A 25,906-nucleotide genomic window follows, 5' to 3' on the forward strand; every position below is an offset into this window, starting at 1 on the left:
TATCCCACTCCATTCTATTTATATATTTATTTGTTTGTCTATTTATTTGTTCTTGATTTACTTAATTTTTTTGTTTATTTTTTACCAACATCTAACACTAGATCCGTTAGGTGAATAGCGTCATCGCTTAGGCCCTATGGTTATATGTTGGTAGCAAGTACTATACCTGTATGTGTGCGCGCGCTCGCGCGTGTGTACATGTGTATTTACCTAGTTATATCTAGTTCTATTATACAGGAAGGGGAGCTATGCTCGTGATGTCCCGTCTATGTATCTCTCAGCATCTAGTTCAGCGTTTCTCAACCTTTTCACCCTTGCGTAACCTTTAAAATAAATCGCACGTCTCAAGGAACCCCTGCTCAAAAAGAAAACACATATACCATATCTTTCTCATTTTATTTTCAGCGTAATGATAGGTTAGATAGGATGATGACCTATATTGCATTATTACAATAACCAAGAATATGTCGTGCGTGTTTAATTATATTACGTATATGAAATTAAATAAAAAAGCAAAAGTGCATTAGCTTATCTCACTTGATCTCGCGGAACCCTTAGGGATCTTTTTCGGAACCTTAGGGTTCCGGGGAACCCTAAGGTTGAGAAACGCTGATCTAGTTTGGTGTGTGTGTGTGTATGTGTGTGTGTGTGTGTGTGTGTGTGTGTGTGTGTGTGTGTGTGTGTGTGTGTGTGTGTGTGTGTGTGTGTGTGTGTGTGTGTGTGTGTGTGTGTGTGTGTGTGTGCGCGCGCGCGCCTACTGCTTGTACAAACATGCAAAGCTTGGTACATACATGTAAATATCATATGATATGCCACCGACACAGAGTAAAGGTATAATTGTCTTACTTGCATCTCTGCACAGGAATTCGGTGAGAATGACTACGCCAAACTCGTCAAACGTATCGAAAACCAAATGATTGGGAATCAGAGAGGTGTACTTCAATGGGGAGTGTTCAGAGCTACAAAGTAAACAAAGCAGAAGCAGAAGCGCAGAAGAACTACCGAGAAGAGGTTGACTGGAAGATATTCAAGACGAGGAACAGACCCACAAAGTGATAATCAAGCAGTGTCAAGAATTTATCACACTGTCCTTCCACGGGTTTCACCAGCGTCGACGGTTGACAGTTCGTTTGAGTAAAAACGACTTCGGTTACAAAATCGTATTTTTCAAATCTCCAAATATCAATTTATCTTTCCGTCAATTAAAGCAAAGTTGAATGATGAACATATTATTGAAATGTTTTTAGAGAGGTCTAGGTTTCTGTAAGCAAAGCCATATTCTACTTCTTCAAAAAGGAGGTGGAGGTAGAATGAGGGAGGAAAATTTGCCCAGTATTTTGTCGATCGCAAAACAAATGGACAAACACTGGAAAGACCAGCCATTTCAGCACCATATCGAAAAAAACGTCAAACGGGCTTTTTCCGGTCTCTTGTGTGTGACCTTATTTATCTGTGTCCTCCAACTGCTTATCCACATGACGCGTAAGTTAAGCACATTAAGGCGTATTAATTCTCACGTGATTGTCTTATGATTTAACTTTCCTTAAAATAAAATCCTTAATTGTTATCTAGAAACCGAGTGATTTTGTTATATTATTTGTTGGGTAAATAAAGTATAGAAACAATACACTTTTTCATTCCTGGTCAAAAGAAAGAAATTAAGAATAACTTTAAACTCTTTTAAATTTCAAAACACGCAAAAGGTAACAGTATGTAGCTGAAAATTGCATACATTCGTGCGTTAGGGAAAAATTCAACTAAATTTATAGTTTTGAGATATAAAAATTATGAGAAATACATTTGTTGTGCCATAAATGGTTCAAATTGGACCATTAAATTATGCAACCAGTATATTTTGATGACCAAAAGGCTAAAAATATAATTTATATTATCCCATCTCTCTGATACGCCTTGCTGAATATCCTGGAGTCATATACGGGATCCTTCTGCATGATGTATATATATATGTAATTCGAATGTAATAATTTCTTGTAGATCCTTATTAGAAAGAAACATCATCGAATCCAGTCATATTAAACAAACCTTTGACAATAATATCAATTTAAGTTTAGGATTATTTAAACTTGATGATTTTGTTATTGATAAAATTGTAAGAACTTCTCCAAGTGCTACTAAGCGGGGGTGACGTAACGTCATGGACCAAACGTCCGTATATGTAAACATCGGCTCTACCTGATTGTGAAGCATCTTGTGTGTACTTCCCATGTTCCTAGCTTGTCTTTTACTTTATGTATATATATCCATTTTTGTCTCTGTAACTGTGTATTCCTTGATAATGTCTTAAATAGACGAAAACGTTTGGACTAAGCTTCTTATTTCCCAGTGGTTTTTTCTGCATATTATTTTCACGTGTGCCTTGTGAATTACTGCAATATATTTATATGTATACATATATATATATATATATATATATATATATATATATATATATATGTATATACAACACTGAATAGGTCCCAGTAATTAGAGATACATTTTTAACAACCACAATGCACTTTAATTCTAAGCCATCAAAGGCCAGCATGCTGAAATTGAAATGCGGTACTGCTCAGGACTCGAACCCGGCATCCTCATGACAAGTGCGACAGTGACTTTCCAAAATATGTGTGTGTGTGTGTGTGTGTGTGTGTGTGTGTGTGTGTGTGTGTGTGTGTGTGTGTGTGTGTGTGTGTGTGTGTGTGTGTGTGTGTGTGTGTGTGTGTGTGTGTGTGTGTGTGTGTGTGTGTGTGTGTGTGTGTGTGTGTGTGTGTGTGTGTGTGTGTGCGCGCGCGGGCGTGCGTGCGTGTGTGTGTGTGTGTGTGTGTGTGTGTGTGTGTGTGTGTGTGTGTGTGTGTGTGTGTGTGTGTGTGTGTGTGTGTGTGTGTGTTTGTGTGTGTGTTAGGATCCTATATATTACAAGGGAGGGTTCCAAAACATCAGAAATAAGATGGGGGCAGATCAACAGGTGCTGGAAACTTAGTCTAAAAGATGTGGAAATCTAAATTATTGACAGACAGTGTTGGTTTTATTGGTACATTCCTTAACCGTTTTTACACTCGGCAGATTTCCTCACAGCTTTTAAAAAGATTCATTGTTTAACAATGGCGTGTGACTACGCAAACGTCACACTTCCGAAGATTCCCGAAACTGTTTTCGAAGTGCAGACGATTTATCAGAGTTGAAAAGTAGCGTTTTCACTGCCTACATTCAAGTTTTAAACAATCATGAGAATGCTCGGTAATTTTTTTTTCTTTCTTTTTTATCTTCTCTGCTTGGATTTTGAAAAGGTGTCTCCCGTTGTACACTTTGACCTTTAGGGGCAAATGTTAAGGACAAGAAGGTAAGGAGAGTTGGGGCGGAAAAGGAGATGGCAGATAGGACTGATGAAAGAGCATTGGGGTGGTTTGGGCACATTGGAAGAATAAATGAAGAAAGGCAAGTAAAAAATGTGTGCAAGGCAGAGGTGGGTGGAGTGAATTTGAGGGACTACCGAGGATAAGATTGATGGACGAGGTGAAAAGGGTGTTGACCAAGAGGGGAATGTCTGTTGAGCAAAGAAGGAAGAAGGCAGTAGATAGGGGTGAGATGAGAATGGCTATGTATAGATAATACTGTGATGCAAGAAGGGAAGGGGGCGGGGGGATAGTGGGTAGGAAGTGGTTATGTGTGAATGATATTTTGATGCAGCCCGAAGAGATTTCTCCCCATCTTCTCTTCTTCTATATAAAGGGATGGAGAGAGGGGGGTCCGCCGATTAAAAGAAGCGGCCTTGCTGTGGATGTACTGTGTCTTGTTTGTGACTCAGTGTAGTGGGCGGGATACAGGGATGACCCGTCATCCAAGAGGAGCTAAGATGAAAGGGAGGAAAGGGTGATAGATGGGAGTGAAATGAGTGGGAGTAGGTACGTGATTTCTGGCTTGGCTACCCCCTTTGTAGGAGGAGAAAAGCCCTTGGTATATTGATAGATATGTATGTATATGTAAGAAACATCACCATAATGTGTACAGCAATGAAATAGTATCAAGTTAAATCTGTGTAGAAGCTGCGATGTTTTCTCAATATAAAAACCAAGGCATCTTAGCCTGAAGTTTACAAGATCCTGTTTCTCGATAGAGTGACATGTCTAGAGTGGCCATTTAGCCGACCACTCAACTATATATCATCTAAGGCAGCGTTTCCCAATCTTTTCCGACCATAGCACCCCCTATTGCCATGCCTAAGCAGTCCAGCACCCCTATCTTGTTATTAGAAGGATAAAAGAAAGTGAAGTGTACTGCTTGATGATTTATTTTCTTGATTCCTTAGAACTGAAACAAATTGACAATGTTGTTTGTAGAAGAAATAAGAACATCCTAGAAAAATAAAATAGCATGGGAAAAATAAAATATGCACAACTAGGTAATCAATGATACATATACCAATGTGATTTTTGTGTGCATCACTTCCCAGCACCCCCTATAATTGATTTATGCACCCCCAGGGAGTGTTAGCACCCCAAGTTGGGAAACGCTAATCTGAGGGAAGAAAATTAGCCGGGTCTCTAATTTCCACCTTTACTATTTCTTGACGTACTTAACGAATCCCAGCGCAGAATTCCTCCCCTGTCTCTCTATCTCCCCTCTCTCTCTCTCTCTCTCTCTCTCTCTCTCTCTCTCTCTCTCTCTCTCTCTCTCTCTCTCTCTCTCTCTCTCTCTCTCTCTCTCTCTCTCTCTCTCTCTCTCTCTCTCTCTCTCTCTCTCTCTCTCTCTCTCTCTCTCTCTCTCTCTCTCTCTCTCTACGGTAAATGGCTAAATTTCTGTGGATTTTGTCATGGTTAGATTACCCTAAATTTATGTATTTTTCATATTTCTACCCTGTTACCTAGATATTGTTCAAATTACCCTAAAACATGGTAATTGTCCTACATCTGGCACCACTGCCTACCGGAGTAAGTGAAATAACTATTTCAATAAACATTAAATGGATATATATATATATATATATATATATATATATATATATATATATATATATATATATATATATATTCCAATAATTACCACTTAAGTGGAGTAGGGGAGTGTTTTATATTGCCAAGAATCTTATTTGCCTTCAAATGCGGCATAAGAAAATGTATTAAAAAGCAAAGAGAAAAGGAAGCTGAAACAGTGATTAGAAATTATCGTTGATGTTCACTATTTTTTCCTTGAGTGGGGAACGCGTTGAAGTACATATAAGAGGAAATGCAAGAAGCTTCTCGACTGTTAGAACACTGGATTTAAGCCTCAAAGTAATCAGTAATAAGAATCTTAAGAACTCGAACAAAATATTTAATAAATCCAAGTGGAAAAACTGAATAAAGATAGTTTCAACTATATAAAATTAGTATCACAACTGGTTGATATTTCAATCTATATAATTATTCAATTCAGAATGTAAAAATCAAGAAAGACAGTAGAAACTATATTAAATGAGTATCACAAATGGTTGAAAAAGTTTGGTTAGTACAAGAACATCATGAGAGATTCTCCACCTGAATTGCACTTTATAATGTGTGTATAAACCCAGCTACAATCTACACAACTGGTTGAAAAAGTTTGGTTAATACAAGAACATCATGAGAGATTCTCAACCTGAATTGCAGACTTTATGAATGTATTAACCCAGCTATAATCTACACAGCTGGTTGAAAAGGTTTGGTTATACAGGAACATCGTGAGAGATTCTCCACCTGAATTGCAGACTTTATAATGTGTGTATAAACCCAGCTACGATCTACAACCTAATGGAGGCGAGGCTACGGAGTGTTCAGAGGGACCGGAGAGATCAATGTTGTGCTGAGAGACGAAGAAGAGGGAATGTTGAGTAAGAGAGCAGTCTGAAGTGAGAGGTATTGTGGAGACGATAAAGGAATGGAGGCGCTACTATAGCATGAGGTCTACCTCAATAAGTCGTCTACCCTGGTGCAGCGCGGAGGTCCACCGTGCCCCTCCTCTCACGTGGCCATCAGGTCAGATGAGGTCAAACATGGATATTTATATATTTCTCACATTTTCTAAACACGTGACCTCCCCATATAAAAAGAAGTAAATGAAGCTCCTAAATCAAAATCCTCCTCTGCCTGAACCAGTTAACAAATAATTCAGAGCTTCAGGGCAGGGGCGCCCGCAGGCGGACGCACCGGACGCACGTGCGTCCAGTTTGGACATTACAAGCATACAAGGTCCCCTATTCAAACATTTTTCCCTTCTAAAACCCTCAACTTTCAATGAAAAATGTAGATGTTTTACATACATTAGAAACGTGGTAAAGCATCAGTGTTAAAATTATGTATGCACTAGAATACATGTGGATCTATGTAGTATATAAATTATAAACAGAAGAAAACGCAAACGAAAAATGTGACATTGTGTGGTTTCGGTGGACATATGCATTGTTGTCGGTTTCATGTGTCATAGAGACTGGTAGAGTTGCAGAGTTGTTTAGCGACAGGATTTCCGCTTGTGTGTCTGAACACCGAGTGAAATGTATGCACGTGTCATGGTTCGAGTGGTACGTATTCACATGTGCTGTATCGCGTGGTATATGTAATTTTGTCGATCCTGTCAGCGGAGTGTGTATGTTTGTGTGAGTCGTGCACGTGCCTTGTGCGTCCACCACAAGAAAGTCTGTGGGCGCCCCTGCTTCAGGGTACTTCAAAATCTTGCTGAAGGAGTTTTATAGAAGAGTTATCCTGACAGAGGAAACAGTAGTCGTTTTTTTAAGAGATATAGTTCAAAAAGCATAAATGAGGTTCTGTCATGGAGGAAAAACGGAAGCGTAACAGAGGAGGAAAATTCAAGCCTGCATTACGTTGTTCTCGAAAGGGGTGTCAAACTACACGTTCTGTTCATAAAGGAAATTAAATTTTCCATTATATACAGACATGAACAATAAATTGCACTGCAGTTTGAGCCATTATTTCTCGTGAACGAAAAGAGAAGATGGTCGGAACAAACGATAACCCCATTCAAATTGACAAGGTAAGATTTGCTGGTTGACGGAAGTACAACCGAGGAAGGATGCTGAATGGAGACAACATTCCTCTCTCCGAAGACAATGATGCAGAAAAAAAAAAAAAACAGAAACCATGGGCGTAGAATTGACGGGCCTTGGGTTTTTGGTCTCAGACTGTCGGTACTTTTGGGTGGAACGGCGTGATCGAAACACTCCATATTATTGAAAGGAAATGTGCAAATGGTTCGGTGATATATTCAGATGAGAGGCCAGCTTATAGTAATCTAAATGCCATACTTACTCTTACTCCACTGGTCTTCAGGCCACTGGGTGATCCATAACCGCTTTTGAAATGTCTCGCCATGTCTTTCTGTCTTGTGCCACCTCCTTCCATTCTCTTGGTTCTATTCTGCATATCTGCACATCTTCTTCAACGCATCTCCTCCAGTCTTTTCTAGGTCGTCCAAGTGGTCGTCTTCCGTGCACTCCACTATTGAGCACTTTCTTTGGCCATCTATCTTCTTGCATCCTTGTGACATGCCCTGCCCATTTCAATCTTTTCAGTCTTATTACATTTTTAACATGGGGTTGTTTTGTTTGTTCTCGAATTTCCAAGTTATGTCTTATTCTCCATTCTTGCCTTTGGTTGTCATACACGGGTCCTAATTTTCTCTAAATGCCATAGGTTACCAGAATTCAACAGTGAATTACCAGCGACAGGAGCAAACACTTGGCAATTGAGCGATCGTGGTTGGATGTTAAAACAATGATTCTCAAGAATATGCGAGGTTAGTCAGCTGTTCCTGTCACATCTTGATAGTTTTTGCTGGAAAATGAGAAAAAAATTCTAATTATCTATTCGTGTCATTTCTAGAGGATATACGAAGCGTTATCGCTAAAATAAATGTATGTATAGCATTTGATAGCGTGTTTATTTTTACATCTCTGCCTTTAATATATATATAAATAGTATATAGATATATAAATATTCGTGTCATTCCTAGAAGATATACCAAGTTTTTTCCGCTAAAATAAATATATATTGTATTTGATAGCGTGTTTATCTTTACCCTTTTGCCTCTAATATAAATATAAATAGTATATAGATATATGAATTATTATCTAAGGTTTAAATAAATATGTATACACATACAATATTATAGTTTGATGCTGCGGTAGACCGCACGCTATGGTCGAAACGGGAGGTAGACCTCACGCTACAGAACACCGGAATGGAAATAAAACTGGGCAGGGAACATCAAAGGTTGTCAAAAGGACGGATATGACATATGGAGTGAGTTATTGACTAGATGCTGCAAAATGGGAAGCGTGGAGAATGAAAATTAGTCAAAATAAATATTAGAGAAGTTTTCAATAGTGGCGTGATGAAGAATTGCGCTGTCTTATGACTCTTCGAAATTGGACTGAATGACTGATTCTATGTTGCCATGTAATGCAACAACAGTTTGTATTTTTTAAGTTTCAATTCTTATTTTATAACTATCACCAAATCATAACATCTAGGATTTTCAAAACGAATTGTAGCCTATTCGGTCCTTTATTTCCAAAGAACATTGTAACCCCATTGTTTTGTTTTATAAAAGATAAATCAATAACGTCCATATAATCTGTCACACGTAAAACACAATCTTTTATCTCTGTAAGTACAATGCATTGGAAAATGTCGGGAACCTCTAATCATTGTATTATCTTACAATGGGCGTCACGATAGGATAGCTATCGCATATTCATTAGTTGGGCTGAAGCCACAGCACAGGTATTAGCACCATAGATCTATTTTTGCATCTCTAATAAGACAAGGTACTGTGATTATTTAAAAAATTAAAGTTACATTTGAGAAAAAAAAACATGAATTGTTATCCATCAAAAATATCGTAGGTCTCAGCTGATTGTCAACATTTGTTTACATGTATTAAACAAACCGCTAGTTTGTGTGCTATACACCCTTAGTTCAGTTATAGTCGCAAAACAAACAGAGTCTATGAAAATTACAACACAGGAATCAGGTCTTTATACAGAGAGTGCAAAGAGGTAATATACAAAAGTAACGTTGTTAATATGTGTTGTAAGTTAGTGCAAAGTGAATATAAGTTTGACGTAAACTGAGCATTGCCATTGGGGGCGTATCACAAAAGTATGCGGGATTTAAATATTGTTGTATTTGTTTTCTCAACTAAAAATGAGGTTGCATATCGGGCTATGGGAGAAACTAGCAACGCAATACTTTAATAGCCCTGTCCCAATATGATAAACTTGAAGCAGTTATAGTGAAAATTTGTAAACAGTGAAGTGAGTGTGAAGGAAGTTTTGTGTTTCGAATTCAGAAGTCATTAGCCTAGGCAAAATACTAGATAGGTGTTCGACCAGCGGCTAATTTGTGTGTAATTTTAGGAATTCTGAGGTGAAGATACAATAGCTAGATAAGTAACAAGGTCAGAAGTAATCAGTAGGGGTAGTTGTAATTATTATAACAAAGGTGGTACCTTTCAAGTGGTTTGTGATAGATCTCCCCAAACTTGAAAAAGGTAGTCATAGTTCTGTTGAGGGTCACCATAGTTAAGTGAGAGGGTGGAGGAAGTAGAAATCTTGTTTATAATGATACTACCATTGAAAATCACCATCACAAGACCTCTAGGTCTTAATCTTCACTGTAGTTCGTATTAGAATTGAGAAATCATTGGGGGGTGGGGCCTGCCAGGAGCTTCTGCCATGTAACCACTACTTGGAAGAGCTACTTCAACTCTTTCCAGAACCAAGGGGTCTAGGAGCTTCCAACTGCTTGAAAGAGAGAGCGAAGCCTTTCAATTTTACTTCCTAGTGTTATAGACCATAGGTAATGTTGCTATATCTAAGAGGGGTCACACTTCAATGTATCACAATCCTGAAGGGATGAAAATAAGGGAAGGGAAGAGTGTAACATTTTCTTTAGCATACTATGAGAATATTAGGGTACACCTCTTATGTGTTAGCAGTCGATGCAATAATTGCACTGATCATGGGTATCATTTGCATACTGGTTGCATTCCACATATATATTCCAAAGGCTTTTTCCCCCCCTTACAAGGGAGATAGCCAAAAAACAAAGGCATAAAAACCACTCCCACCCATTCTGTCCCCACATACTCCACTCCCATTCACACCCCCTCCCTCTTATCTTGGCTCCTCCTGGATGACAGGTCATCCCTGTATCTTGCCCACTGCCCTGGGTCAGAAGCTGTGTCACAAGACACAGCACAGTGATCATGTCAAATGTACTAGGCTTTCTCATCTTTGTGTCTAAAGTACATACATACATATACCAAAGGCTTTTTCCCCCTACACAGGGGGTAGCCAAAAAGAAAAAGGCATAAAAACCACTCTGACTCATTCCATTTCCTATATATTCCACTCCCCTCCACCCTCCTCCCTCCCTCTTATCTTGGCACCTCCTGGATGATGGGTCATCCCTGCATCCTGTACACTACCCTGGGTCAGAAGCAGTGTCGCAAGACACAGCACGTCCACAGCAAGGCCGCTTCATAAATTCAGCAACCCCCCCTCTCCATGTCTAAAGTAATAAATAATATATAGTGTGAAGAGATTTGACACATTAAATCTGGGATAACCCATGCTTGTTCACCTTGCAAGTAACATATAGATGCACCAATGTGATACAGACTTGCAGTAGTCATAACCATAGCAAAATCCGTGCTCCTGTGACCTCTTTATGCTGGGTTGGCCCACACCATGTTGGAAATGCAAGGTCTCACAAGTGCTTCTACATGTTAGCTATCTTATTAGCATGTGCTGGTTAGCTACACAATGGAAATACAGTACTGACCAGGATTGTAATATCATGACTACATATACTTGTTTATGTTTGTTAATTTGTCTTTTGTAAATATTTTGTGTATTGACAGTCTGGCATGTTACTGACATGTATGCACAAGCCTCCTTCATAACAGAAGCCATGGAAGAATTATGTATTCAACTGATACCAGATGTACTGACATGCTCAACTTAAGTGAATTATTGAAGCCATATAAAAAATAATTCAGGATTTAATTGAGTTTTCACTTGTTTATAGTTCTTATGTTTATTTAGTGACATTTCCTGAATTTTCAAATATCCTGTGTGGGAGAAAAAATATTGCCAGTTTTTACTGAAGATTGGGTATATGTTAAGAAAAAAATTTGGATTAATCATAGGTGTTGTTTTGGTTTACACTGCTATCCATGGAATTTAGAAATGTCTTCCAAGTTGGTCCACAGATCCTTTAGAGAAGAAATAGTATATTACCACCTATGTTACATGTGACGTCTGAAGCCAAGCTGATTTTGTGCTGACACTGCTGTTATGCTTGATTGTGATTAGAAGACCAGTAAATTTAGGGAGAAGGTGGCAAGGAGCCTACACCAGGAGGCATACATCTGTGACTGAAACTGTCACCTTTGCCCTACATATGCGCATTTGGGAATGTTGGGGCAGGTATCAGACAGTTACTCCTGGGAATCAGAGAGAAGTGTAGGGCAAAGTGAAATTTGTGATGAGCACTGTCCAAGTAATCTCTTGCTGAAGACCCAGCCTCAAGGTACCAGAGACTGACCCAAGACACCTTAAAAGACCTTTTATCAGTTCATGAATGAGGTTATAAGTACAAATTATAGATATACACAATTAGGTGATTCTTCCTGTAGCAATTTACCATCCATTAGTGGTTGACTGTGTTCATAATGAACACCAGCTACTATTTGACAATGCTAGACTTGCTTGTTTGTGTATGTAGTAGCAATCTCTAAACTATAGGAATGGTGTGAACCCATTACCTGTGCTGCGAGGAGTATGACACATGCGACACAATAAATATAGGGGATAGGGGCTTAGTTTTTATCCTGGTCACCCATTTGATAAAAAAAGTTTATTCTTGTAGTTATTATTTTTGTCTTCCCAGTCCTCCTTTAAGGCTCTAGATCTCTCTGGATATTTTAAGGAGTGTTTAATTATGTGATATAGGGAAGTGGTTCTCAATCTTTTTCACTGCAGTCTCCCCATCATAAATCCTAAACATTTGTGTGGATCCCCTTCATTTTTCTCCCACATCCCACCTTGCCAAAAAAGTTAAAAAGAAAAAATAATAATATTAATAAAATGTTGATGAAGAGAAACCCTTTGCTTTATTACAAAGTTGAGGACTACAATGGAAATAAGCTTACATGCTTTTTTGTGTTATCCTTGGCAATTGTAATTGTTATTTCAAACTATGTGTTCTTTTCATTATCTGCTCTTCATGTATATTGATTCATTGCCAAATAAACTTATTATTATTATTATTGTTATTATGACAATCATAGTTATCTTACATTTCTTCTGCTAGGGCAAAATGATGGATTTTTTTTTTCCCAGATTCCTCTCATTATATAACAATGTATGATTTGTAACAGCAGGCCATGCCCCCTTCCCCCAAATTCTTGTCATGACGCCCAGGTTGAGAACCACTAATGCAGGATTTCTCAACCAGGGTTCCCTGGAACCCTAAGGTTCCGCAAAAGGTCCCTAAGGGTTCCACGAGAACAAATGAGATAAGCTAATGTACTTTTGATTTTTTACTTAATTTCACATACTTGATATAATTAAACACTCACAACATATTCTTGGTTATTGTAATAATGTAATATAGACATCATCATATCTAACCTATTATTACGATGAAAATAAAATGAGAAGGATATGGTATACTGTGTGTTTTTTTTTGTTTGTTTTTTTTCGTAGGGGTTCCTTGAGACATGCAATTTATTTTAAAGATTATGGAAGGGAGAAAAGGTTGAGAAATGCTGCACTGATGTAAGGAGTTGTATGATATGCATATAGTTTAAGTTGAATTGTTGATATTTAGTTATGTAATATTTGCAGGATGTTAGAGGAAGGATCAGGTTCAGGGGCTTCATCCAATGGATCAACGCCAGAACCCCCTGAGCCTTTTGCACCTAACTTTACCGTACGTTTCACAGACCGTGTCAATAAAGATGGAGATTCGGTTAGGTTTACTCTTCAGGTTTGTCAGGTAAGATATATTTGAGATTTTGAGAATAAGATTCAAATTTATTGGTCATGCTATGATTGTTTTCCAGTTCTAATTTCAGAAACGGCAAGAAAAACCCTTGCTAGCTCGTTGAAATTCAAGATGAGGCACTTAGTGGTCATGCAGAACTTTAAAGATGTAGATGTTAATTTACATGAATGTTATGATTATAAGTATGAATAGTATGGTTACTTTATGTATAGGAATGTTGCTTGTTCAAGCTGTTAGAGATGTCATAAGGTATAGAATTCTTTTCTTGGTTACCCTATGTTCTGTTCAGGAATCCAAGTTAAAGATTTAGAATATCTATTAAATCAAGTGATTGCACTTAATGCTGAATAGAAAACTGAACTTGACTAATTTAAAAAGGAAAACAAAAAGATAAAATAGGATAAGGTTAAGTTATAAATTTGGATTATATCTCCTTATTCTCCAGTTATATTTTATTATTATTTATTTATTCTATTTTCAATTACATATTTATTTATTTACTTTTTTCAGAACGGGTTAACAATTCAACTTCTGGAGAGAGAGTTTGAAGACTTTGAATACCTTGAGCACTGTGTCGTCACCAACCGTGCCTCTCAGGGTATCATTATACCACCATTGCCTCAGCGCTCAGCTATCGGTATATGGCTATTGTACTTTATTTACTTTTTTAAGAGATTGCTTGAATGGGATTTTTTTAATTGGAGGACATATACAAGTTTATGGATGTATAGATGATATGATGTATGGTGGATAGTGAAAGTCCATGAGAAATAGAGGTTAAGTATGTAGTTATGATTTCATTGTATGAGTGAAAAAACACATGAGAATAATTTGTCCTTCACAGTAGAGTAGTGGCATACTGTATGTGCACTTGTATGGATGCCCTAGTTTAGGTGAAAGCAGATGCATAGGAATGATCCTTTATAAGTAATTACTTTATAGCCACATAGTTTTTGTTTTGTACATACATTTTCAGTGTATGAAGTGTGTAATGGTAGGTAAATTTTTATTTTTGAGGTGGGAGCTGGTAATGTATTGTATCATGGATACTATCCATGTGTTTCTGTTTTTTCTCAGACCCTCACACAGCTGAAGTGCAGTCCAGGCAACAGATGGGCAAAGACTCAAGAAAACTGATTGCAGATGAATTTCATAAAGACTGTAGACAGCTACAAAAGTGAGTATCATAAATATTTTCATTAATCCTAAGAGGCATTTTACAGGTGCCAAGATAAGAGGGAGGGAGGAAGGTGGAGGGGAATGGAATATATAGGAAATGGAATGGGTGGGAGTGGTTTCTATGCCTTTTTCTTTTTGGCTACCCCCCATGTAGGGGGAAAAAGCCTTTGGTATATGTATATTTGTACTAATTGATATAGAGGCACTGAATAATTTTTCTCTTTAATGCATACATGATTGGCACTTACTACTTGCTGATTTTTTAACATTTGAATATCCTAAAATTATTATATAGTTCATTGTTTTGCTAATAAGAGGCTTTTGCATCTAACAGATACATTGAACTCCTGCTCTCACATCCTGTACTAGGCAAAGATGAAAAGCTTGACAGTTTTCTGACAAATAAGGATCCCCCTCCTCGTACAAAGGTAATAGGTTTATTAGTTTCCTTGTATCATTTAGATTTTTTTACTTACATAAGACCATAATAATGAAGGAGACTGCAAGAGACCATAAGGCCTACATGAGGCAGTTCCATGTCCATTACCACCTATCATCCCTAAACATAAAATTGTCTAATCTTTACTTAAAACAACAGATAGTTACAACACTCACTGTATAATTACTAAGTCTATTTCATTTGTTGACCACTGTATTGGTAAACCCATTCTTGGCTATTTCCTTCTTAAATCTAGATTTGTCCAATTCAAATCCATTACTACAAGTCATGCCCTTTTGTTTTAATATGATAACCTTGACGGCATTACCCTTGTTAAAGTCCTTGATCCACTTGAACACCTCCAATAGATTACCCAGCACTACATTTTTCCAGAGAATATAAGTTAAGATGCCTAAGCCTGTCCTTTTAAATTGATATCCATTCTATAGGACAGAGACCAAAATTGTACTGCATAGTCAAGGATGTGTCAAACTAACACCAGATTCAGTTTGATAACTACTTCTGCACTTTTATTTGTAATGGTCCTAGTAATGAAACCTAATGCTCTGTTAGCTCTATTCCTGGTTCTAATGCACTGTTTTCTAGATTAAAGGTCAGGACTCACTAGAACTTCCAAGTCACTCTTGCACCCATTTTTCACTACAAAGATGTTATATAATGTATACCTGCTTTCTGGGTTGTGTAAGCCTATGTTTAACACACTTTACTTTGAGATATTGAAATCCATTTGCCATTTCATTGACCATGTGAACAATTTGTTAAGATCTTCCTGCATGATCATGGCATCTTCTCCTGACCTAATTTGGCTTCTTATTTTAGCGCCATCTACAAACTTGCTAACATTACTACTGATCCCATTATCCAAGTTATTTAAATACATAATGAACAATAAGGGACCCAAAACTGAGCCCAGGGGAACTCCACTAGTAACACTACCCCATTTGGATTTTACACTGTTTATGGTGACCTGCTGTTTTCTGTTACTGATCCATGCTCTAATCCATCCAAACATATTTCCTCTTATGCCATGGGCTTTGATTTTATAAAAAAAAAAGACTGTCCCAAAAACGCCCTCAGTACCATCTATCGCATTCCTTGCGGTAGTTGCTCATCTTCGTATTACGGCGAGTCAGGTCGAGGCGTCGATATATATATATATATATATATATATTTAGTAAACCCTTCTTTTTATTTCATTCGGGAGTACTAGTATTCAACCTTATTGTTTTGAGGGTAATAAATTTATTTTGCACATTCAAAATTGAAGCAGTTAGGTTACTGTACATTTCATCCAGATTGCTGTGTTGTTGACTTCATGCTTGTGGGTAACCTCATCCAGGCTTTCCATACCACCCTGTATGACCTGACCTTGATCTGGACACCTACATACATACATATACCAAAGGCTTTTCCCCTTACAGGGGGGTTAGCCAAAAAGAAAAAGGCATAGAAACCACTCCCACCCATTCCATTCCCTACATATTCCACTCCCCTCCACCCTCCTCCCTCCCTCTCTTGGCACCTCCTGGATGACGGGTCATCCCTGCATCCTGTCCACTGCCCTGGGTTAGAAGCAGTGTCACAAGACACAGCACATCCACAGCAAGGCCGCTTCATAAATTCGGCAACCCCCCTCTCCATCCCCTCATGCAGAAAAGGAGAAAACAGGGAGAAATCCCTTCAGGCTGCATCAATTTTTTTCCCATGCATGCTTCCTCACCCCCCATCCCCCACCCACTCCCCCTCATGCATCACAGCATCATTCATACACAACCCTTCTCCATTCACCCCTATCTTCTGTCCTCTCCCATCCTTCCTCAACAGACATTCCTCTCTTTTGTAATGCCCCTTTCACCCCATCCCTCCATCTCATCCTAGGACACCCCCTCATATTCATTCCTTCCTCCTCTGCCTTCCACACCTCTTTTACTAATCTTTCTTCACTCATTCTTTCCATGTGTCCAAACCATCCTAATACTCTTTCATCAACCCTATCTCCCAGTTCCCTTTCCACCCTTGTTCTCCTCCTCACCTCCTCATTTCTCACTCTATCTAGCCTAGTAACCCCTATCATACTTCTCAGACATTTCATCTCAAACACATACAGACTCCTTCTCTCTTATGTTCCATGTTTCTGCCTCGTACAGTGCTGCATTAATTACATCTGGGCTTACCACACACCCCACTCTGTCACAGTCCTCTGGGCAAGCCTCACATGAGACCAATTGTCCCAAATATTTTCTCAGCTTTTCAAAATTGGCTCTCCTGAAGTCAGGTACCAGAATGTTATTCATACTATTTACTTTTTCCAACCAGTCTCATGTTACCTAGAAAACAAGATCTCTTTGCCACTTTTGTATACTACCTTAATGGGTGGGAGTGGATTTTATGCCTTTGTTTTTTATCTGCCTCCCTTTTAAGGGGGGGAAAAACTGTTGGTATATGTACCTTAAATTATATGAATACTGTGATTATGCCACCATTTACTCTTCTTCCCTTCACTGATGGCAGGTCCAGTGTTTTTAATTTCTGGGAACCAGTTTAGTCACTGCTCTTTGTATTCTCTCAATTTTGATTATATCCTTTACTTTATACTGACCACACCACTGCTGCATATTCTTAATTTAGGTTGAGATAGGGATTTTTATTATTAATTTTATTAATATTGTGTGTATGTATATATATATATATATATATATATTTATATATATTTGTATGTATATATATATATATATATATATATATATGTATATATGTATGTATGTATATATATATACGTATATATATATGTATTTGTATGTATATATATATATAAATATATATATATATATATATATATATATATATATATATATATTTTTTTTTTTTTTTTTTTTTTTTTTTTTTAGGAATGGATGCAAAGAGAAGATTATATGATGGGGTGATTGTGCCAATGGCACTTTATGGAGATGAGACTTGGAATTTAGGAGAGGCAGAGAGGAAAAGTTTAAATGTGTTTGAGATGAAATCTTTGAGAAGTATGATAGGAGTTACTAGGTTGGATAGAATGAGAAACAAGGAGGTGAGGCGAGCGGGGATGGAAAACATGGCAGATAGAGCTGATGAAAGAGTACTGGGGTGACTTGGACACATGGACAGAATGAATAAAGAAAGATTAGTAAAAGAGGTGTGGAAGGCAGAGGTGGGTGGAGTGAACTTGAGGGGATGACCAAGGATGAGATGGATGGATGGGGTGAAAGGGGCATTGAGCAAGAGGGGAATGTCTGTTGAGCAAGGAAGGGAGAAGGCAGGAGATAGGGGTGAGTGGAGAATGGTTGTGTATAGATAACACTGTGATGCAAGTAAGGAAAGGGGTGGGGAGAGTAAGGAATGGTTACTGGTGAATGGTATTATGACATAGCTGAAAGGGAATTCTCCTTGTCTTCTCTTTTCCTGCATGAGGGGATGGAGAGGGGGTTTGCCAATAAGTGAAGTGGACTTGCTGTGGATGTACTGTTTATTGCTGTATTGCCTCTGACCCAGGGCAGAGGGCAGGATACAGGGATGACCCATCATCCATGGGGAGCTAAGATGAGAGAGAAGAAAGGTTGGTGGATGAGAGTGGAATGGAAGTGGGTGCATGCCATTTGACTTGGTTATTTCCCTTATAAGAGAGGAAAAAAAATGTGTGTATATATATATATATATATATATATATATATATATATATATATATATATATATATATATATATATATATATAAAACACGACCTCTATTGTCTCCCAAGACAGAAGGATGCCAACAACATATATATATGTATATCACGTTAAAACCACTGTTGGAGTAGAAAAGACTGAAGACAGGGAATCTATATATTTCGATTGCAAACTGCAATCCTTTTCAGTAGATACAAATAAGAGTAGTGAGTGCTACTTAAGTAGCACCCTTGACATGAGAAAGGGGAACATTGGGAGAGGTCTCTACTCTCAGCTCTCTCCGTATGTGAGGTCAGGAGGCAAATGTGTTTTTAATAGGCTGGTAATGAAAAGTCCTGAAATTATATTTGGGGACCATTGCCCCTTTGAAATGTTCATATTGGGCTGGTATTCAATTATAGAAGATTCTACCATTTTTCTCCTGAACTCCCATCTGGATTTATAACTAAGCTCAGCTTTGTCCCAATCTAAACAATGTTTAAATTGCTTAACAACAAAGCTCAGCTGTGTTCCAACATGTTAAGTAATTTAAACATTGTTCAGATTGGGACAAAGCTGAGCATATTTATATATCCAGATATGAGTTCAGGAGAAAAATGGTAGAATCTACTATAATTGAATACCAGCCCAATATGAACATTTCAAAGAGGCAATGGTCCCCAAATATAATTTCAGGACTTTTCATTACCAGCCTATTAAAAACACATTTGCCTCCTGATCTCACATACGGAGCGAGCCGAGAGTAGAGACCTCTCCCAATGTTCCCCTTTCTCATGTTTTGCTACTTAATTAGCACTCATTACTTTTATTTGTATCTACTGAAAAGGATTGCAGTTTGCAATAAAAATATATAGATTCCCCGTCTCCAGTCTTTTCTACTCCAACAGTGGTTTTAACGTGATTGACAAATATGTGACCGGGAGGTGCCAAGATGAGAGGGAGGGTGGAGGGGTGTGGAGTGTATTCAGGGATGGAATGGGTGGAAGTGATTTTATGCCTTTTCCTTTTTGGCTACCTCCCTTGTAAGGGGGAAATAGCCTTGGTATATGTATGTATGTATATATATATACAGACGCTCCTCAACTTACGTTTTAGTTACGTTCCGAACGGCAGAACGTAAGTTGAAAATGAACGTGAGTTGTTACTGTACTATACATCCGTAAATTCTATTACCGTATCTTATAAAACACCCCTAAATCATTAATTATACACATAACATTGTAAAATAATAACATTAATTTCAAATAAATTAAATTCAAGCAACATATATTGAGATGGTGGGGGAGGAGGAGGCAAGGCACGTTCAGTCTGTCGTTTGTGCCATGTAAACAATGGACGTAGCATCATGTGTAAGTATTGTTTGAACTACGGAGAGCACGCTAAACTAAAAAATTCACTCAAATTTTTTTTTTTTTTTTTTTTCAGTTCAAACGTAAAATCGAAAAAACGTAAAACGAATGAACGTAAGTAGAGGAGTGTCTGTATATATATATATATATATATATATATATATATATATATATATTGTTATTTTTGTTGTTATTATTATTGTTGTTATTATTATTATTGTTGTTGTTATTATTATCATTGTTATTATTATCTTTTCACCTATGCAGTGAAGAGACACTTATGGTCATCAGTAGTTTGTTTCACCCACAATTTTGTTGATATGTTTGTTAATGGGTGAAGGCTCAGGTTAAGGATTTGTCCTCAACAAGATTGTTATACTTTGTTAGCAATCTTGACATAATTACTTTGATAAGGATAATTGAAGACTCAATAGGAAACATTTGTCTAATGACTAGATTTACTCTTAAAAGCTTGTTTGACATATACTCTTGTGTGTGTGTATTTACCTAGTTGTATTATACGGGAAGGGAGCTATGCTCGTGGTGAGCATCTTTGTATCTCTCAGCATCAAGTTTATTCTTAAAATCGTGAATAGTGTTTGCACACACTGTTTATTTGTCTAATTCGTTCCAAGTATCTATCACTCTGTGTGGGAAGTGTGTGTGTGTATGTGTATGTATGTGTATATATATATATATATATATATATATATATATATATGTATATATATATATATATATATATATATATATATATAATATTTTTTTACTTATTTATTCTTATTTCTGTTCCGTCTGGGGTATTGGCTGCTTGTTATTGTGGCAAAGTAGCATGCAGTCGATACTTTAGGGTCTATATGGGGTGCCCCTACAGACCAGAGCCACACATCATTTTGTCTATGATAGAGGAAAACTCTGTTCATAGAGAAATGATGACACTTTTATACTACGACTGTCCCTCCGTTATGCTGTCCCCCAACCCCTTGTTGCTGTCCTGTACCATTTCTCTGAGTATTCTTTTTCTGTGGTGGGGGAAAAGAATACTGCCACCAAGTATTCCCACTTGGATCGTAAGAGGCGAGAAGAAAGGGACGGGGATTGGGACTAGGCATCCTTCTCCTTGTAGCCCCACAGGGGACATTCCTAAACAAAAAAGAGAAGGCATAAGAGGGTCTGGGAGTTTTCGGACCAGCACCCTAAGGTTTGGGTCTTTTAATGTGCGTGGATGTGGTACAGATGAGAGTAAAAGGGAAGAGATAGGTAGTATGTTTGTGAGAAGAAAGATGGATGTGTTGGCTTTGAGTGAAACTAAGTTGAAAGGAAAGGGTGAGTGTAAGTTTGGGAGTGTAAGTGGGAGGTTATCAGGAGTGAAGAGAGGGCGAGGGAGGGAAGGGGTGGCTATTCTAGTAAGTGAAGAGATAGGTAAACGGGTAGTGGAGTGGAAGGAGGTTTCCTCAAGGATAATGTGGATGAAGGTGAAACTGGGAAAGGAGATGTGGGTCTTTGTAAGTGCATAAGGGCCTGGCAGTGAGAAGAGTGTAGAAGAAAGGGAGGCCTTTTGGATAGATTTAAATGAGTGCATAGAGGATTTAGGAAGAAATGTAAATGTAATAGTACTGGGAGACCTTAATGCTAGGGTAGGAAATGGTCCAATCGATGGAGTGGTTGGGAAATGTGGAGTTCCAGGAAAGAATCGTAGTGGAGAGTTGATGGTGGAAATGTGTCTAGAAAGAGAGTTGATGATAGCAAATACAGTGTTTCGGAAGAAAGTCAAGCATAAGTACACATGGGAGAGGGTGGTGGAGGGAAGGGTGGTAGATAGAGTGCTAATGGATTATGTAGTGGTAAATAGGATTATGATAGGAAGAGTTAAGGATGTACATGTGCTAAGGGGAGAGGGTGGGAGAATATCAGATCATTTTTTGGTGGAAGGTAAGTTGAGAGTGGAGGATAGATGGAAAAAGAGGAAAGGGACAAAAGGTAGGGAGGTTCTTAGAGTGAACTCTTTGAATGAAAAGGGAAAGGAGAAGGAGTACAAAAAGAAGCTGAAGGAGTGGGAGGGAGTAAAGGATAGAGTGGAGCTGGGTGTGGAGGAGGAATGGGGATGGTTCAAGAAGGGAGTCATAGTGTGCAAGGATGGTGTGTGGAACAAGAAGGACAGGGGGGGAATAGAAGAAAGAGTAGTGAATGGTAGAATGAGGAAACAAAGAAGGTTGTAGAAGAGAAGAAGCGAGCTTTCACAGATTGGTTACAAAATAGGATGAGGGAATCATATGAGAGGTACAGAGAAAAGAGAAGAGAAGTAAAGCATAAGATAAAGGAGGCAAAGAGAAGAGCAGATGTGAAATGGGGTAAGAGTATGACAGAAAATTTTGAAAGTAATAAAAGTATATTTTGGAAAGAAGCTAAGAAAGGAAGAAAAGGTGAGTCGAATAGAGAAGAAAAGGTAAAAGGTGTAGATGGAAAGATGATAATGGAAGAGAAGGCAGTAAGGGGAAGATGGGCAGAATATTTTAGGGAGTTGCTAAATGTGAAGGAGGATAGGGAGGGAAAGATAGCTGCAGTGGGAAATGCGAAGAAAATGAGAGTGATGAGTGAGGAGAATGGAGGAGAAATAAGGAAGGATGAGGTGAAGGCAGTTGTTAAGATGATGAAAGCAGGTAAGGCACCTGGTCTGGATGGATGCCATGCAGAATGTCTGATAAAGGGAGGTACAGTGATGGTGGACTGGCTGGTGAGGTTATTTAATGTTTGCTGGAGAGAGGGTAGAGTGCCGGAGGACTGGAGGAGTGCCTGTATAGTTCCTCTTTACAAGGGAAAAGGGGACAAGTGTGAATGTAGTAGTTTCAGAGGGATTAGTTTGTTAAGTGTAGTAGGGAAGGCTTATGGGAGGATCTTGATTGAGAGGATTAGGAGAGGAACAGAAGGAGTAATTGGTGAGGAACAGTGTGGATTTAGGACAGGTAGAGGTTGTGTAGATCAGATCTTTGTGGTAAGACAGATATGTGAGAAAGCTATAGGAAAGGGGAAGGATGTTTTTTGGGCTTTTATGGATCTGGAAAAGGCTTATGATAGGGTAGACAGAAAGGCACTATGGAAGGTTATGCAGATATACGGGATAGGAGGAAAGCTTCTGGGAGCTGTCAAGAGTTTTTATGAGAGTAGTAGAGCTTGTGTCAGGATTGGAAATGGAGAGAGTGAGTGGTTCGAGGTAAAGGTGGGACTTCGTCAAGGATGCGTTATGTCACCCTGGCTGTTCAACTTATACATGGATGGGGTGGTGCGAGAGGTAAATGCAAGGGTAGTGGGCAAGGGATTGGAGATGGTTAAAGAAAATGGAGAAAAGTGGGAGGTGAGCCAGCTGTTGTTTGTGGACGACACTGCGCTTGTGGCAGGATCGGAGGAGGGATTGAGGAAGTTGGTGGCAGAGTTTGGGAGAGTATGTGATAGAAGAAAGCTAAAGCTAAATGTGGGTAAAAGTAAGGTGATGAGATGTACAAGGGGTGAAAGTGGTAGTAGACTGGAAGTGAGCATTAAGGGAGAGCGACTGGAGGAAGTGGATAGTTTTAGATACTTGGGTGCAAATGTGGCAGGAAAAGGTGGAGTGAAGGTGGAGGTAGAATGTAGATTGAGAGAAGCGAGTAAATGCCTTGGTGGATTAAAGAGTGTAATGAGGAATAGACATTTGGGAATGGATGCTAAGAGGAGACTGTATGAAGGAGTGATTGTGCCAACAGCACTGTATGGGGCAGAAACATGGAACATAAGAGAAGAAGAGAGGAGTTTGAATATGTTTGAGATGAGGTGTCTGAGAAGTATGATGGGGGCTACTAGGCTAGATAGAGTGAGAAATGAGGAGGTGAGGAGGAGAACAGGGGTGGAAAAGGAGCTGGGAGATAGGGTTGATGAAAGAATATTAGGATGGTTTGGACACATGGAAAGAATGAGTGAAGAAAGACTAGTAAAAGAGGTATGGAAGGCAGATGTGGAGGGAATGAACATGAGGGGACATCCTAGGATGAGGTGGATGGATGGGGTGAAGGGGGCTTTGGGGAAGAGGGGAATGTCTGTTGAGGAAGGACAGGAGAGGACAGAAGACAGGGGTGAATGGAGAATGGTTGTATATGGATGATGTTGTGATTGCATGAGGTGGAATGGGCGGGGGGATGGGGGTGAGGTAGTATGTGTGAGCAAAATTTGACGCAGCCCGAAGGGATTTCTCCCCGTCTTCTTTTATGCAATGGGGGGACGGAGAGGGGGGATCGCCGATTTAATGAAGCGGCCTTGCTGTGGATGTGCTGTGTCTTGTGACACTGCTTCTGACCCAGGGCAGTGGACAAGGTGCAGGGATGACCCGTCATTCAGCAGGTGCTAAGATAAGAGGGAGGGTGGAGGGGTGTGGAGTGTATTCAGGGATGGAATGGGTGGAAATTATTTTATGCCTTTCCCTTTTTGGCTACCTCCCTTGTAAGGGGGAAAAAGCCTTGGTATATGTATGTATGTATTTCTATTCCAGGTAAAAAAGAGTCTTCTGAGTCGCTTATCTGACTCTTTAGATGCCCGGAAAGCAGCTTATCCAGATAGTGAAGAATTTTTCCAGAAAGAAAGAGACTGGGTTGCTAAATATCGCCCAGCAGTTGTTGAATCAAGAGAGGCCTTTAACAAAATAATCTATGCTGAGTTACGTAAGTTATGTGAGGCTTTTGTGCATATGTTTAATGCATGTGTGGTCTGTTACTTTTTATTTTAGCATTTATGTAATCATTAGATCACCACATTGTTATAGATTTATACAGGTGTGAGTGGAGAGTATTTACCTAATTGAAGTATACAGGAAAGGAACAACACTTGTTGGGTCCCATCTCCTACTCTCCACTTTATCATACCTAACCTCAAATTCATGTACAGTTCCAACTTAATCTGTATCCTTGATTTCCAATTATCATATTTAGATTTTAATTCAGAGCAATTGTGAATGAAATGACGCAGCCCAAAAGAATTTCTTCTTGTCTGCTCTGTAATTTCTTGAGTGGATTGGTGGGGGGGTTGCTGTTTGAATCTAGTCTGTCAAAGTGCTGCTCGAGTCTCTAAGGTATTGACTGCATAAAACTTGTACAGTCCATTCCCCGTATGGCAGGGTTGAGTAGGGGTGGGGGAGGTCATCAAGATGAAACCCCTTTGTGTCATAAAGGGTTATCCCTCACCTGAATAGAATTGCATGGTAGTTGCCATGATAAATGTAGATATAAAATCAAAGTAATGGTGCATGAAAATGAGCTAGCAGGTAAGAAATAATTTGTTTATGCCCTATACTTTTTTATTTGTCTAAACTATTTTGTACTATCTCTTCATTTTACTTAGTGTGCACCTTGTTTTATTCCAGGCATTGTCCACCAGCTTGAAGAAATCAGCACTGCCCTGAAGTTAAGCAGTTGTCCATCTGACCAAGTACACCATAAACGGTTCAACATGGTGAATTACCTGTTTGCAGACTTTGTTGATACAATAAAGGTAAGGACAGAATATAAATGCTTAGTTTGGCAGAGTGGAGGTAGTTTTTACCTTGTTTTCTTGAAAAGGATTACTAAATACATCCTAGAATGATAATATATAAATATTGTTACAAACTTTTTGAAAATTTGCAAAACACCATGAACCTCTTACCAAGGATAAAATTGAATTCAGAAGATGAAAACCTATACTATATACTCTAATAGGTGGGAGTGGTTTCTATGCCTTTTTCTTTTTGGCTACCCCCTGTGTAAGGGGGAAAAAGCCTTTGGTACATGTATGTATATACTATATTGGCTATCAGCTGACTGCTGTTCCATCACTGCTTTCACTATGCCTCTCCAGACAGGCCTAACTTCATCCTTTTTCCTCCAGTCTTGCAGGTTGGGATCAATTCATACTGCATCACTCTCCACTCCATCAATATGTTGGTCTTCCTACTGGGTGCTTACACTTCCTTCTCTTCCTTCCATTGCTGTCTTTGGCAATCTGGTTTACTCCATCCTGGCACAATGACTGGCCCACCTTGCTCTTCTTCCACATAAAATGTATTGCAGTAGTTGCTACCCTATCTCTTCTCTAATTTCTCTATTGCATTTTCTCCTCCATTCGCCAGTCTCTTTGTTGTACACTGGCCCCAAGAGTCTTCTAAGAATGTAGATTT

The 25,906-nt window shown here is 38.7% G+C and overlaps 2 protein-coding genes across 4 annotated transcripts in view; both read left to right on the top strand.

The window, feature by feature from the left end:
• Positions 1-1,625, top strand: part of LOC143036636 (uncharacterized) — an 11,191-nt gene extending 9,566 nt beyond the window's left edge. The window contains exon 5 of the mRNA XM_076204195.1: positions 863-1,625. Coding sequence (XP_076060310.1) covers positions 863-970 — 108 coding nt within the window. The 3' untranslated portion in view covers positions 971-1,625. The remainder of the gene's footprint in view (positions 1-862) is intronic.
• Positions 1,626-8,703: 7,078 nt separating this feature from the next.
• Positions 8,704-25,906, top strand: part of LOC143036889 (sorting nexin-32-like) — a 120,284-nt gene continuing 103,081 nt past the window's right edge. Inside the window, exons 1-7 of one of the 3 annotated variants that reach the window (XM_076204807.1) lie at positions 8,704-8,797; positions 12,887-13,037; positions 13,557-13,683; positions 14,124-14,223; positions 14,560-14,653; positions 24,248-24,416; positions 25,115-25,242. In XM_076204807.1, the coding sequence (XP_076060922.1) occupies positions 12,888-13,037; positions 13,557-13,683; positions 14,124-14,223; positions 14,560-14,653; positions 24,248-24,416; positions 25,115-25,242 (768 nt within the window). In that variant the 5' untranslated portion in view covers positions 8,704-8,797; position 12,887. Of the gene's footprint in view, positions 8,798-8,909; positions 9,029-12,886; positions 13,038-13,556; positions 13,684-14,123; positions 14,224-14,559; positions 14,654-24,247; positions 24,417-25,114; positions 25,243-25,906 lie in introns of those variants that run through there. The other 2 variants (XM_076204808.1, XM_076204806.1) reach the window with 2 other exon arrangements.

The sequence above is a fragment of the Oratosquilla oratoria genome, chromosome 21 (genome assembly GCF_046742065.1).
Source record: "Oratosquilla oratoria isolate Oo_2021 chromosome 21, ASM4674206v1, whole genome shotgun sequence".
Classification (NCBI taxonomy): Eukaryota; Metazoa; Arthropoda; class Malacostraca; order Stomatopoda; family Squillidae; genus Oratosquilla; species Oratosquilla oratoria.